This window comes from Plasmopara halstedii, assembly GCF_900000015.1.
Source record: "Plasmopara halstedii genome assembly, contig: Scaffold_2956, whole genome shotgun sequence".
Classification (NCBI taxonomy): Eukaryota; Oomycota; class Peronosporomycetes; order Peronosporales; family Peronosporaceae; genus Plasmopara; species Plasmopara halstedii.
Genome location: NW_020189861.1, coordinates 1819895 through 1834197, shown reverse-complemented (window position 1 = coordinate 1834197; position 14303 = coordinate 1819895). Strand labels below are relative to the sequence as shown.

The 14303-nt window shown below is 45.2% G+C and overlaps 2 protein-coding genes across 2 annotated transcripts; both read right to left on the bottom strand.

Moving 5' to 3' along the window:
- Positions 1-4682: 4682 nt before the first annotated feature.
- PHALS_06474 (uncharacterized protein) lies at positions 4683-5027 on the bottom strand (the record flags this gene model as incomplete). Its single annotated transcript, XM_024719765.1, has 2 exons — positions 4683-4880; positions 4950-5027. The coding sequence occupies 2 exons, from the start codon at positions 5025-5027 to the stop codon at positions 4683-4685; spliced, it is 276 nt and encodes a 91-aa protein (XP_024585032.1).
- Positions 5028-6473: 1446 nt separating this feature from the next.
- On the bottom strand, positions 6474-7092 carry PHALS_06473 (uncharacterized protein; the record flags this gene model as incomplete). Its single annotated transcript, XM_024719764.1, has 3 exons — positions 6474-6650; positions 6737-6870; positions 6918-7092. 3 exons carry the CDS (start codon positions 7090-7092, stop codon positions 6474-6476), a joined length of 486 nt encoding a protein of 161 aa, XP_024585031.1.
- Positions 7093-14303: the final 7211 nt, after the last annotated feature.

Below are 14303 nucleotides of genomic sequence, written 5' to 3'. Positions count from 1 at the left end.
GAGCTCATGTTCGGAACGGATCCTCTTTCTTTAGTGTTCTATTATATTCATAAACGCCGAAAATCTTATGATTGCACTGATTCATATTTAAGCCAAGTGTAGCGTGAAATCCGTTGAATTGTACCGAAGGTGGTTAAATATACAATTTTGCAGTACTCGCCCGTTACACCCCACTAAGATTTAAACCAGACCGGGGCTGAACCTTTCTTTGTCATTTTAAACACTGCGCAAAAGCCTGCTTATTAAGCAATTATTACGCCTCTGCACTATACGGTGACTACTCTTATAGTGCACAATTGCACTGAGATCAAATCGGATAGCCTAACGATCACCCAATAAAAGCGCGGTCTTCGTAACCGATGCGGTCAAAGGTGCTCTTTGAGGATGCTAAGGTGTTGTCCGATGGCTACGGTATTAGTGACTGTCTAAAGTTTGATCAAACAACCCCCAATTTCGCTTGGCTTAGCCATCACCCAGAAAGGAGGCGATCACTGCGCTCAGCATCCCCACTGTACAATTTTCGGATTTCGTGTTCGTTTTTATTGGCAGCCGTAGAAATCACAAAAATAATGAGATCGATTTCCTCGCTAATTCTACTGCAAGCGCAAGCATCGCGTCATATCTCGACCAAATCATCACACCAGGATAACAGTTTCAAACAGTCTGTAGCTGCTCGCCCCACTGTGCAGATTCCTAATTACTTGTGCAAGTAGGCCTTCTGCTCGACTTTATCCTCATTATTCACACTGTCGCTGACAGCAGCGAGACAAGCCATCTTGCTCAAATTGTTCACGAAACAACTGTATCGAAATTATTAAACGGTCCTTTGAAACCCCAAAAAATAGAGTTCAGAATGACGCCCTGTCAGCACACTATCGGAACCGGCAGGCCGGCCAAAATTACCGCCGCGTATGGCGAGAAACAAGCTTTCGGCATATTTCAGTCGCACGCACATACCCGCTTATACATGATGGCCACCAATACGTAGCACTCACCGTGCGTCATGTATTTTTTTATTGCCATCTTATCATATTATGTACATGCGGCACCACTGCACACTGAGTGTATTGTGGGTCAGTGTTCTACTACAGCAAGCGTAGGGATAAGGCAAAGCAATGAAGGCGTGGGACCGCACATTATCATCGAAACATGCTGCGTCTGACTACGCATCGCACCATCAATGCACGACATCACCACTGTGACATGCGACAGCTTCTAGTGTGGTAGATGCAAAAGCGTGTTCACCATCACATTAGTGATGTGTTGACGACGTTGCTGTGCGTAATGGATAATGATTTGTATTCAGCGCAAACGGTATAGAGCCCAGTAGGTGCATCCTGAACTTGACGAGCGGCAACTTCGTTGTGAGTATCTTTCGTCATGGACAGGATTGATCTTCTCGATAGCTTTAAGATGGCATGCTCCAAAGCAACCACGCGCTCATACTTATTGGCATCTGCTTATAGCAAAGCGCAACCTTGAAGCGCAATCTTTTGCAAAAGCCGATTCGCCACGATGTGGGATGGCCAATTTGTATGTGAAAAAGCAAGAATAGGGCATTCATCAGACTTTCTCACATCTTTAAGCGCTGCCTTTTTTTGCCGCAACCCATCAGCATTTGAGGTTATAAAGATAGAGTTGGGGATAGATCATGCCACGTCAGCTTTGTCAGCACTGCACTTGCGAGTAACAAGCCACATCCTTCAGGCACCTTAAGACAGAGGTACCGGCAAATGCACAACTGCCTGTCATTTTGCGGGACTGCTTGTAGTCCCTGCTTCCCAATGAATAAATTAAATAAGGAGCTAGGTCGGCGCCAGAGTACATCGACAAACAGCTTATTTGCGCGCCTTCTCTCGAGCAATTCTCACAATTGTTTGACGCGGCTCTCTACATCTGACTTTCTTTGCTAAAAACTTATAAATGATTACAAACAATTTGGTTAGTTGACTTGTGCAAAACCACGATGTGACCTGAATATCTGCGTCGTCCATGCTTGACGTCGCTGGTGTCTTGTAAAGTATATATGGGATAATTAGCCACTTCTGGAGACATTTGATCGTAATAATCACACCACCCAGAGAGACATCGCTCGTTAGTAATCAGGCCGAAAGCAATATGAAATCGGGCTGCATTAAGATTGTTAAAAGCATCCACGAATCGACAATTTATGTTAGACTTTCTGACACAGTCGGTGCTGGGAGAGTAGATATTTATATTTCGCACCAAACGTGTTTCGAGATACGCTAAGAAGAAACCGTCAATGACGGCACATTTTTTTGGTAAGGGCATTGCCGTGAGACGCAATATTTGTTTTTGGAAATCATGTCAAATTCATGATACAATCTTTTATTCGGATGTAATCCGCGTGGCGGATTCCTTGTTGTCACGTCGTGATGATCCTGAAAAATAGGATTCACAGGAATCGTAAGGCCACTATTAATGCTGTTTTACTCTTCGCTTTCTGTGCTCGAGCGTTCACGATGGCAAAAAAACGTGACGCATGACAAGATGAGCTCTTCCTTTAGCACCAATCGTATCACTTTTCTTCTCGGGGAACAATCCCTCGAGACCCAAATAACTTTTGCTGGAAATAGTTTGGAAATTTCATAATCAAATAGCTACCCTGGTCACTCCATTCAACTGACCCATAAAGATTCACTGCTTCGCATGGCGGTACCATGATATCAAAACAAAAAGGTGGTTCTTCTGATTTCAAGGTCTGGGCCTTATACTATCAGGAGGTGGTCATTCTTTTATTTTACTGAGTCTGACAAGGGAGACTGTGACACCCAGTTGCCCCTCATTAGTCAACAGCCTTGACACAGGGGACAGCTTTGCTTGACCGTCTCGCCAGCGATAAAATATATTTAGCCATTTGTTCCTAATTCAACGGAAATACACTCCGGATACCGCGATATACAATCGCTTATTTCCGTTAAATTCTAAGACCGTCCCTTACAATCGCCTCCGCCTACCTAGCTCTGCTCGTCGCATCTAGCAATATCATTGTTGTCAATTTTTGACAATCCATTATCCTCCACGGAAACCATAGTAGCTTCGTACCCGTGCCAAAGTGCTGCTGCTCCATGGCAGATGAGATTCGTCATGACTCGCCATCGTTCCTCCAGAAAAAAGTGCCTGGCACCTAGCATTTTACTTTCGGTCAACGCGATGTTTGGCACCTAGCTTTTTTACTTTCGGTCAACGCGATGTCGTGGCATTCTTGGCGCCTTATACTGCGAACGATAACAAATCTCAAATTTGGTTCCAGCACCAAGCAAAGTTCTGCGATGTCAAAGCATTCAAACTAAACTCGAAGGTTTATTTATCGCCCGAGAGCCATCGTTGAAATAATCATGGATATCGTATCATTAGATGACCATTTGAATGCCGATTTTACAGTCTACTGTTTTTGACAGAATCGCGACGCACAAAACCTACAGGGCCTCCACTGTTTTACCAAATCAGAGCTGTAAGCCCATACTATTTTTTCTTTAGATACATAATAGGATATCTATGAGAGACATCATAATCCACTTTTTATCAAAAAGTCTCAATGTTCCTACACCGGTGAACACGAGCAACTCAATGAGCGCTATATATTGGTGACTCAACATCTACGAATGGATAAGCACTGATTTGCACACATCGAATCCTGTTGGGAGTAAAATCCTTTCCGCACGCTTCAGCACCTTGATTAGCCTGGTAGATTGATCTGGTTGTCTGAAAGAAGGTTTTATTGATCCCGGTATTGTAGTCTTTGCAGATAATTAGGCGAATTAACTCATCTCTCGGCCACCGTCTCCGGTGAAGATAAAATATTCCTAAATATTACATTTTGCCAACCTCCGGTGGCAATTAACCCTTTTCGAGCGAGACCCGCGCTTTACAGCAGAATTTGCAAAAAAAATGCGCAAGGTACATTGCAACAGATCGGTTTTGTCCATCGCTGATTATTTGCATGTCGCTGATTATTTGCATGAGGAAGGGTATCATTCGAAGCGCTTGCACCGGTGCTGAAGAGACATGGCTCCACTCATTGAGCTCGTATTGACTTCACATTATTGATTACGGATAGTTTGGCTTATTCCCGCGCTTTGTTCACAAAGTAGTTTTCCGGTCTGAGGGGTGTCGATGCTCATCGACTAGATGCTCTGATGCGGGCTACTTTCCGTAGCAGAATTGAGCATTTTATCGCAAAAAGGTTAGGCATTATGTGTTAATGTGGGACGCTATGACTGAAATACAGAATATACAAAAGCTATAGAAGATACAAAAAATAGGCAAAACACACGAATGCATTTGTTCCCGGTAAAGATGTTTAATAAAATGCATAAACCTACCTAAACATGCACTGTCTGCTGTCGTCAAGACTAAAAATGCAAACTTGCTGCATTTGACCCCTTACGGTTGTAGCAGAAAATAATTGAGCTACACTTTTAATATCAAGGAAAAAGAATCACGTTTTCGCGACCTTACTATAGCCGTATCGCTTTTTGTCGCTCTTGAGTCACACGGAAGCGAAAAGTCTCAAGCCACCAAGAGACTAAACTACATCCCGCTATAAAAGGTTCGATTATGTTTGGAACCGCTTGAAGTACCTCTAGCCCCTCCAGCCGATTGATCGGGTTGTGCAGATTCTCGAGCTTCTCTGATATACGGCAAAACATCCGGTGTCCTCAGCGGATTTGTGCTGAGATGTTGGAAGAGGGTCGACGCGGCTCAGCCAATTTAAGCCTATGAGAACCGTCCACAGAGGTCGCCTCTACCGGCATTATTCGATGGGGAAATTTATGTGGAGCGACTTGGCTTGGTGTATTTGCCAAAAATATAACAGAACCTAATAAATTGGAGTGACTAGTTTCACTTCGAGAGTGCTGGAAAGCTGAACGCTTTTATCTTCCGAAGATTGTCCTCGCGTCGCTGACACGTACGACTCTCCGTACTTTTGTATTGATTGTGGGGGCTCGACACATGGTCGTGTATTGCACCGCGCTTTCTGTTAACGTTTCGATCCCGTTCATGCTCTTTATATTGATATGACCTGTAAGTGTATTTTCATGCTCATGGATATGAGCATCGCTGTCGGCAGCGTATAGTGGCGGCAGGGTAAAGGCCCAACTCGACGTCAATGTCACGCTTTGTACTTCGAGAGTCAATGCTAAACATCACTGTATTCTGGTGTCCGCAGCAGTAAAGTGGCCTGTAAAGCCGCATAATGGATAAAGTTTCAAATCTACATCGCTAAACGCTCGAATTGAGCCATTCGCTTTACAAATCATAGCTCCCGCTGTGCAAGGTGTTTGGCAACCCGTTGAATCGGCTCGGTGTACCCTTTACCAATGATGTCTCTCTACCAATGGAAAATCGGACGGAGAGTATAAATATCCAGGACTCCGGCAGGATCATCACGACGCCTCTCAGGTCATTCTCGTCATACTTGTTTGGACGATCTCGAAAAGCTTCTAACGCGCTTTTAAAGCCCTACTTGGACACACTTACCCCACCATTGCGTACGGAAGATGTGTGTTGCTTCGGTGCGACGCTCACCAAATCAAAGAGGCTGAGCTTGTCAGGAAACTCTCGCTTTAGCCGCACTTGATGGAGATTCGCCACAAATGCCGTAACACTTATTTATTTCAGTCAAAGATCAGCCAACATACCGGCCGTAAGAATTCCGAACGCTTTGGCGTAGTTCTAGCACTTATAACTTTTCCTTGCGGGTAGATGATTTTATCAACCAAGCGCGTTAAACCTGGTTCGGCAGAAAAACAGTTCGCAAAAGCCGCAATGTAGTTGCTATTTAAATAAATACGTTCACACTTCTGTATGAATTTATCTTATATATCAAGCGGAATCCTGTGGTGACCATCAGTCCATCTGTTAAACGGTTTAACTAGGATATCACATGCTGATACAACGAGATATCGTGTCAAATTTGTAGAGCGGTTTTTTTCTTTCAAGTAAACAGTGATATCGAATGACTGCAAGGCAAAATCAACATGATGTATTGCTTTACAATTTAGTTGGTAATGTTGTTTAAGATTACATTCATAGTTCTTTGCTTTGTGAATTTTAGGCGAACCAAACCTGAAAACAAAACAAGGCTTAGAGTGCGAAGAGTAATATGTATAGTTCATATTTCAATTGTTGTTATTTTGTAGCTATCCAATGTCCCATGGGGTGAGAGAGAGTGGCATGTGATCAAAGCGTCAGCCCCGTCGATATCCGACGTCGATGCTTATTGGTTCAACGAAGCCATTCTCAATAAAATTATACGATGCTCTAAAATTACAAGGCTCGGCTAAAAGCAAATTTAAAAAATTTAGTCAGCTCGGTCATTTATATGTATTGATCTCATTAGGTGAGTGTAATTATATAGAATAAACTCTTGATAAATGATTTTGGGGACAAAAGATGCGGCTATCTAGCCTTTAATCAAACCTTAAACGCTCTCATTTCACCCCTTACTAATCCAAAGCGACCAGCGACCTTTGACGTCGTCTGTGATGCTTCGGTCTTCGTCTGTCATCGCCATACTTCTCTCGCAAAATGGCTAATTGATTGTCTTTAATTGTCAAGTATAACCTTGAGGTAGAGTACGTTGTATGTGAGAGCGGACACGCTTTCGCGTCGCCCGGTCGAAACTGACAATGGTGACGTCACACACCGATGTAGTGTCGTATATTAGTAAGAGGCGCGCCGATTGAAAGTTATAGAAGAAGAACTTTACAGCTGTTTCCAACCGTCCAAAACTGTGTTTATACCTCTGTAAGTTATCTGAAGGCTTGCTGTACTGCAGCACGGGTACGCAGGATGACACAACGAAGGGGGTTGTATCCCATGGTAGTAATCGCAAATGCAAATCTTGATTGATGTCTTTCAGAATAACATTTTCATAGAGAAATACATACAGAGCATGTACGAAAACGTATTTGAGAATAAAAATCTCGCTGCTAGTTTCGGCTCCTGCTGAGATATGACACTCGAGCGGTATGAATTGTATGGTTGGTCTTCCTGAAGACGGTTTTGATTAGGATCTTTGTGCCTTGCTCGTAAAAAAGGTCCACCTCGTTGGATCAGCGCCATCGTCACCGTTGAGAATACGTCCAAGTTGTTTCGTGGCCAAACCTATCTTCAACAAGCCTGTGTTGTACAAACTCATCCCCCCGTTTCGGCAATATTTTAATGATTTTTGCTCGAAATGAACCCACTTGGCTGAATAAACAGCGAACGATCCACACTCAAATGATCAAAAGGAGCTGATTACTTGCGTAGTAAAGCGTACACTTCAAAAGCACGTGCGCGCGTATTTACCACTGTACGGGAGCGACATGCTTTCACAAATTGAGTTTATTCTAAACACCGCAAGTTATGTCTTGAAATAATGATTCTGGTTTAATCTTGTGCGCCCATTCCTACAATATCGGGTCGTGATGTTGGGACGATATCGATGCTGAACAACCCGCCGATATCATCCCGACTACACTTCGACAATTCATAACGAAATGGGGATTTTATTTCAAAACGATTTGGCATCATGCGTCAACGACGAGAAACAATTGCTGAGATCCAAGAAATGCGGAAGCAATGGCAAAAGCTCTAGTCAGAAAGAATTAAGCGTTTTATGCGGATGTGAAAAGGAATTTTTTTTTATCAAAGTTTATCTATCTTCACATGGGGTGACTGCAGAATTTAGTGCGAGATGGCGCATAGCTACATTAAATTATTTAAGATCTAGCTAGAATGGGAGTTAGTTCTATTCCTGACAGTTTCAGCGGGAGCAAATGAAGCTTCCGCTCTATATGTGCTAGCTTAAGCTATATATCGATCATGATCAAATGCGATGGCTCAACCTCAGATCGTATTGTTCGAGGCGCGGTAGAATATGATTTGACTTCTTATTCTCCGCTTTGAAGATGTGACCCAAATTTTAGCCACTTCGGTTTGCTAGAGCAAATTGATCCGAATGTTGACCACTAGGATGGCGTGCGATATACGACTGGCACCTCCAGTTCCTTCTTCGTCTATTACGAGCGGTCATCGTCATATTTGAAACCCCAGACGAGCTATATGCAAGGGGCACTTTACGCTGGTATGATTAATGATCCAGACATGTCTTGCATAGCAAGCTTGTTTTCGTTGACGAGGTTTACGACTCGCCGTTATTACTATAAAAACACAGCAAGTATCTGTTAAAGCGAATGGACTACATTCACGCAGAACAACGCTTAGGTTTAACATTGAGTATATCACTCTGACGTGTTCGGGGGGCTTTTCACATCAGCAATTTCTAAGCACGCATATCTCCCCAAAAATTTTATTATCCTCGCGAATTTACAAACGTAAACCCGAACGCGCAGACGCTAGCTAATTTTACAGTTTACACTGAGCTGCGGTCAGAACGTAATAAATGAAATAATAATGATTTTTGTGCGACATCACTTCGCGTGTGTATACCACTTTCAATTGTGTTGAAAATCATTGCGGTCATGATTATTGTGATTAAGTGGCCTGGTTCGTAACACCTGTCACAAATCATGAGTGAAATGAGGTTGCTGTGGCACCTTGCGAAGAAAACCTGCAAATTGTGAAGTCCGCGTTCATCGCATAAAAATGGCTCAGACGCTTTCTCGAGGATGAGAGCCACGATTTAGTCAAGAACTAAACTCAATTTATCGGGTAAAGTTTAATTATGCGAGTAATTCTAACAAATTTATGCTGGTAGATTTACAGCTGCAAAACCGTCTTCGATATCGAAAGGCTGCCGCAGCTACTCTACAGACCCGCCTTTTTGAATTATCATCACGCTAATGTCGGACTTTACCTACTTGTTGACCGCGGGACTCCATCACAATTTGAGATACATTTGAGCATTTCTTTCAAATTGAACAGCAATGTCTCAAGTGTTAAGGTACCGAGCTACACCCTCCCTTAACAAGAAGTGAGTCAGCCGTCTTCGCCATAAACTATCTGCGTCATTAACCATCTTCACAGAAAGCCATGCTCCAAGGCAAACAATAAAGCAGCATATCCACCGCTAGAAGCTTGTTTTGTTGACCACATGGCTCGATAACGTATGTGTGTGGCCCTCCAACTCAGTCAGAGAGCGAAACGCGTACACAAAACCCTTCGTGAATATTTTCGACCCAAAGATATCATACCTCTTCAGGGTTACAGCTTAGAATTGGATCGGCCGGAGCTTTTATTTCTTTATAAGACTCTAGTATTACAGCTTAATGTCACAGCCGAGAACTATACGGCTCTTTTTAGGAAAAGATGAGGTGGAATGTCAGCTTTCAGGATTTGCGGCTTACATACGATTACATCAAGAGCAGACTTTCAAAAATGGCTTCATGCTTTGAAAAATTTATAGCGCGATTTGACGTCGAGGCTGGCACTCATCTCACCCCAAGGTTACAATACAAGTGTCCTGCTCATATACCGAGCCTGTTGTTTCACTATCTGGTCGGGTTTCGAATCAGAAACATAGTTGGGCTCTTCTTCCAAGCTGGAAACCCGATGCGCCGCCCGATGCGCCGCACGACTTTGTCTCCTACCCGTGGGGCGCGATAGAAGAGGGTGGACAAGTCACAAAGCTCACGATTCCAGTACAATCTTGCTTGAGGTAGATGCTGGACCTCGTATTGGGTTCCTAGAGGTACGATTCTCAAGCAGGGTATGAATTGATCCGACCACTGCTGCTCTAGGCGCAAGTGGTCCACCTGAGAAGTGGTAACATGCGGAGACAGCGTTTTTGAAGCTTCTTGTGTCTTGTGATGAAACGTGACTAGAAAGCTGTCTCTCACCAAACCGCCGTAAACTACATCACCAGTTCTTAGCGGCCTTTCATCGGCTTCACCCAAAACTTTAGCGTGCTTATTGAGCAGTAATTCCATACTCGAAGGTTTTTAATGGTTTGCCGCCGCGCGGCCGACGAAAGCGGATGGACCGAATCCATAATCCCGGCGAATTTTATTTTGAGAAACTATTTTGCAGACACGATAGTTCTTGTGCTTGCGGACAGTCATGTACGGCTTACTGAGCAGGTCCAGCTCATCAGAACCAAGTTAGACCTCATTGGTAGCTCAACAGTGGAGTTTTATACCACCTTTCGCTAGGGGAACGGCCACGAAGTGCAAGCGTAGAGAATATATCATTCCTGCGGAGATTATCGTAAAAGCAAAAACTGCTTGCCATAATGAGAATGCGGGTGCTAGGTCGTGACTCCAAAAGTCATCTCATCAACAATCACCGAGTATGGCTTGCAGGCCGTCGGCCATAAGGCCACGCCTATCCCGGCGGCTTGTTAATCCATAGCTACTGAGAACAGTTGGAGTGTAACAAGATTTTACGTACCCTAATGTGAGGGTGTGGGGCACACAATATGGGTTCTACAAAATGATGTGACCACACAATGGCGTGGCTACACTTGAACAAGAAGTCAGTACGTGGCTGGAACAGCCAGTAGTTATACATTTAATTAGGTCTTACTATACAGACCCTGTACATTTAGATATAGGCGGCTTTGCGGCAAATGAAAACAAGAAATAGTACAGTTTACATTTTTAAACGGAAGAAGTAATCAGCCTTGGATTAAGGTTGTAGCTATTCTTGGAGTACGCAGATTGACGATCTGCTACGCACCTACTAGTTCTACGTTTAGAACGAAGGTCACCGACCTTAGCTTTGCTTTCTTTAAGCAAAACAGCTACGGCAGCCCTTTGCATTTGGTAGCGTTTGCCGTCAATCTACGCCTGAGTCGTTACAACTGATTCTCTGTGAGGATGGAGCAGTTCTCCTATATGTCCCAGGGCATGCAGGACAGGCTTAAAAGGCTGATGTCTCTGCTTGGTCCTGAGGGCTTGTAACACCTCGCTTTCCAAAGATCCGACGCATAGAGGCGTTCTCAAACTTTGAAAATGCTCTGCTAGAGCCCCTGTACCAGAGGATGTTGGCATCGAATACGTCCACCGTCGACGACGGATGCCTCCCTTCGATCCAAGCCGCTCATGGTACCTTCGAAGGCAAGGATGGAGAGAATCTCCTGCTCTTAGTGAGAAAGGTCGACTTAGCCATGGCGTCTGCCGTGCTCCAGACTGAGCAACAGCGCGCGACGCTAACTATCTTCAAGCTCAGTGGTCGAGCGCGAGAATGGGCACAAATGGGCGGTACTTCGGTTAATAACGTAGTTTTAGCGGTGTTGTCTTCCTGAACGGAGCTGAGGCTACGGCTTCACGAGTGTTCTCGCCGCTTAATCAGGCATATCGCGCGCGATCGCGTTTCCCTGCCGCCCGACAGAACAAAAAGAAATTAGCGGGCTTTGCCCACGAGTTGCGTACTCTCATTGCCGGTATGGCAGCCGATCATCTTACCGAGGCTATCACAGTGACCGTCTTTAGGGAGGGCCTTCGCACTGACCTTGTCAGAATGGTAGTCTTCCGTGTCAAACAAGTAGTGAATGTGGCATTGAATGTCAAATTGAACAGTAAGTTGGCGTGACTTGGTTGGAATGCTCACTCTAGCAGTTCGTCAAGCGGGCCTCAGCCGATGGAGCTCAGCTATGCTGAGGAGGAGGAGAAGGAGGCAGAGCTCCAAGCTGCCGAGCAGTGTTCCAACACACGATGGCGTTTTGTACCCATCATTTTCGGATTGGTTGTCCCCTGCGCAAGGCGCGTCAAGGTATATCGTACCGACGACCTGCCTCTCACCACTCGTCTTGTTTGTCGCGAGAAAAGTAGAAGCGGGGCGGTCTTTTGGGGAAGAACTTAGTTCTGTTGAGCCTCAAGGAGGTACAGGTCAGCAGGGTCCAGCCCCGAATATCCCGTGCTCTTTAATACGGAACGTGTATGCAGGCCGGGCTTGCTCACCGTGGATGCGACCGTGACGGACTATGAAGAGCAATGGATGATCCTGATCAACTCCGGGGCGCCGGGCAATTATACTCGATGCTCCACGATTGAAGAAGTGAGCGTATGCTGAGGCGCTGAAAGCGCGGCTGAGCGACATCGTCGCTGTTCGCTTAGCGACGGAAACATGTGTAACGGTGCCGAAGGTCCCTGTGGACCTCGATATCAAGGTTCTTGACCTTAATGACTTGGAACGCTGCTCAGTCTTAGACTTGGATTCAACGTAAGACCTTATCATTTTTATGGCATGGTTAAAACATCATGGGCCAGGGGTTGATTGGAGGTCGAAGACCTTGGGCGCTACGTGCACGTCTCCTGGTGGATCTTCTGGCGAGTCATGAACCCACCTCTGCCGAAACGCATAAAAGCTATTGGCGCGGGCATTAGACCGAAACGGTCAAGTATCCGAGTTGGTAGACACCGAAGGTGTATCGGACAGGAGTCCCCAGCATGGATCGCGGGATGAACATGGAGTGGCGCGTTACCTACTGAGCACTGCTAACGTTTTGAAGTAGTCGTTGTATGCCACAAGTGGCATGGTCGGACGAGGTCCGATAAATTTTGGGTAAGGCCCTTCAGACGCGCGTGAAGTGGCACGTTATCCACTGGACGAAGACTGCGGAGCACAGACGACGATTCTCCAGAACAACATGGTTGAATGTACAAAGTACAGTGCACTCGACTTGGTCGATGGGTACTCCCAATTACTGATGAGAGCGAGTGATATTCTGCTGACAGCGGTGAGTACTCCAAGCGGCATGCTCTGGGAGTGGCTGGTGATGCCCTAAGGGCTGTCAAATGCGCCAACAGCATTTTATCGCTTGTGACGCAGTTGTTCAGGCCTCATCGGATGTATGCACAGACATAGTTCGACTATATATTCATCCGCAGTCGTGGGAGCACGGGAGGAAGGATGAAGAGAGCCAAATTGTCTATTTGAAAGCGGTGCTTAAGTGCATGCGCACAAATGAGCTGTATGCTAATGCAAATATGTGTATCCCCGGATCTGACGATATCAAATTCCCTTTTTAGAGTGCTTCATTGGGTAGCGTGGCCTTCGAGCGGATCTCGCCAAGGTCAAGGCCAATGTCAACTGGACGGTTCCAAAGAGCCAAAACGACTTTCGCAAGTGGCTTGGCCTCGACATCTACTTGCGCACCTCGCCAACTACTTGAACCGCAGAAATGGCACGGCCATTGTCGAATCTTTTTAAGAACGATGCGGAATAGTGTTGAGTCACCAATCATCGGAAGGCATTTGACGGGGTCGAGAAAATTGATCCATACGATAGAACGAAGCTGGGCGAAGGCAAAGGACGACAATCGAGAAGCTCGATGCGGTGTGCATAATCGTTGACGCGACGCAACGTACGAGATAGTTACAATTACGGTAACGAGAACGATCCAATCGCATTTGCAAAATTCCTGAAATGCAATTTACCTTCTGAAAAAAATGCTGGGCATATGAGCTACGATAGTGGTGCTCCTCACCACATTTGTTACGACAAGCTACATTTTTCTGACCCTTGACTGTGGCGAAATAATCGTAGCCGAAAAAAAGACTGCTATCATGGATATCGACACTATAATCGAGCACGTGGTGACCTCACAGCATCTGTCAACATGGTTGAAATAAGATTGACTTACATGCGCATATGCACCGTGTACCAAATGACGCTCTTTGCAAAAAGATAGGTTTTGGAATGCTAAAAGACGACTCTGCTACATCAATGTCTACATTGTCAAGCGTTTGTCGCGGGTGGCAAGATAGTAAGCTGGTCATTACCCGAGCAACCCTGGCAAGCGTCAGTACGCCGCATTCGAGCGTTCACACTTCGTTATTTGCAGTCTAATGGAGCAAGTATCGCTTGGTGGAAGCAGGTACCTTCTTCTGGTTGTGGACGAGACCAGAATGTATGAAGGGAATATGCTATCAAGCCAGGTGGGACAGCAAGGGTGCAATCAAGACATTCAAACTCAAAGACTAGACGCAATTCGATAAAAAGGAAAACTTTGTACGACATGACGAAGCCCGCGAGTTGGTAACTCACGCTCAAGATGATCCACGAGGACGGATGCATCGAGCAGCAACTCACAATTCCATATGCACATCAATCCTACGAAATATCTGAGCGCACATGCATCCGATTGTGACTTTTGGAAGCAGTAGGCTTAATCACGCCAAGCTTGATAAATGCTTTCGGAGCAAAGCTGCCATGATGGCAATAAATGTCAAGTATCGCCTCCCATCACCAAAAATGAAGAACAAGCACCGTTCAAAATTGTGCATAAATCGAAACCAAGCGTGAAGCATATGTGGATTATTTGGTGTCGGGCTTACGTTTTGACACCGAAGGAAAGGCGGCTCAATTGAGACACCAAGTCTCGAGTG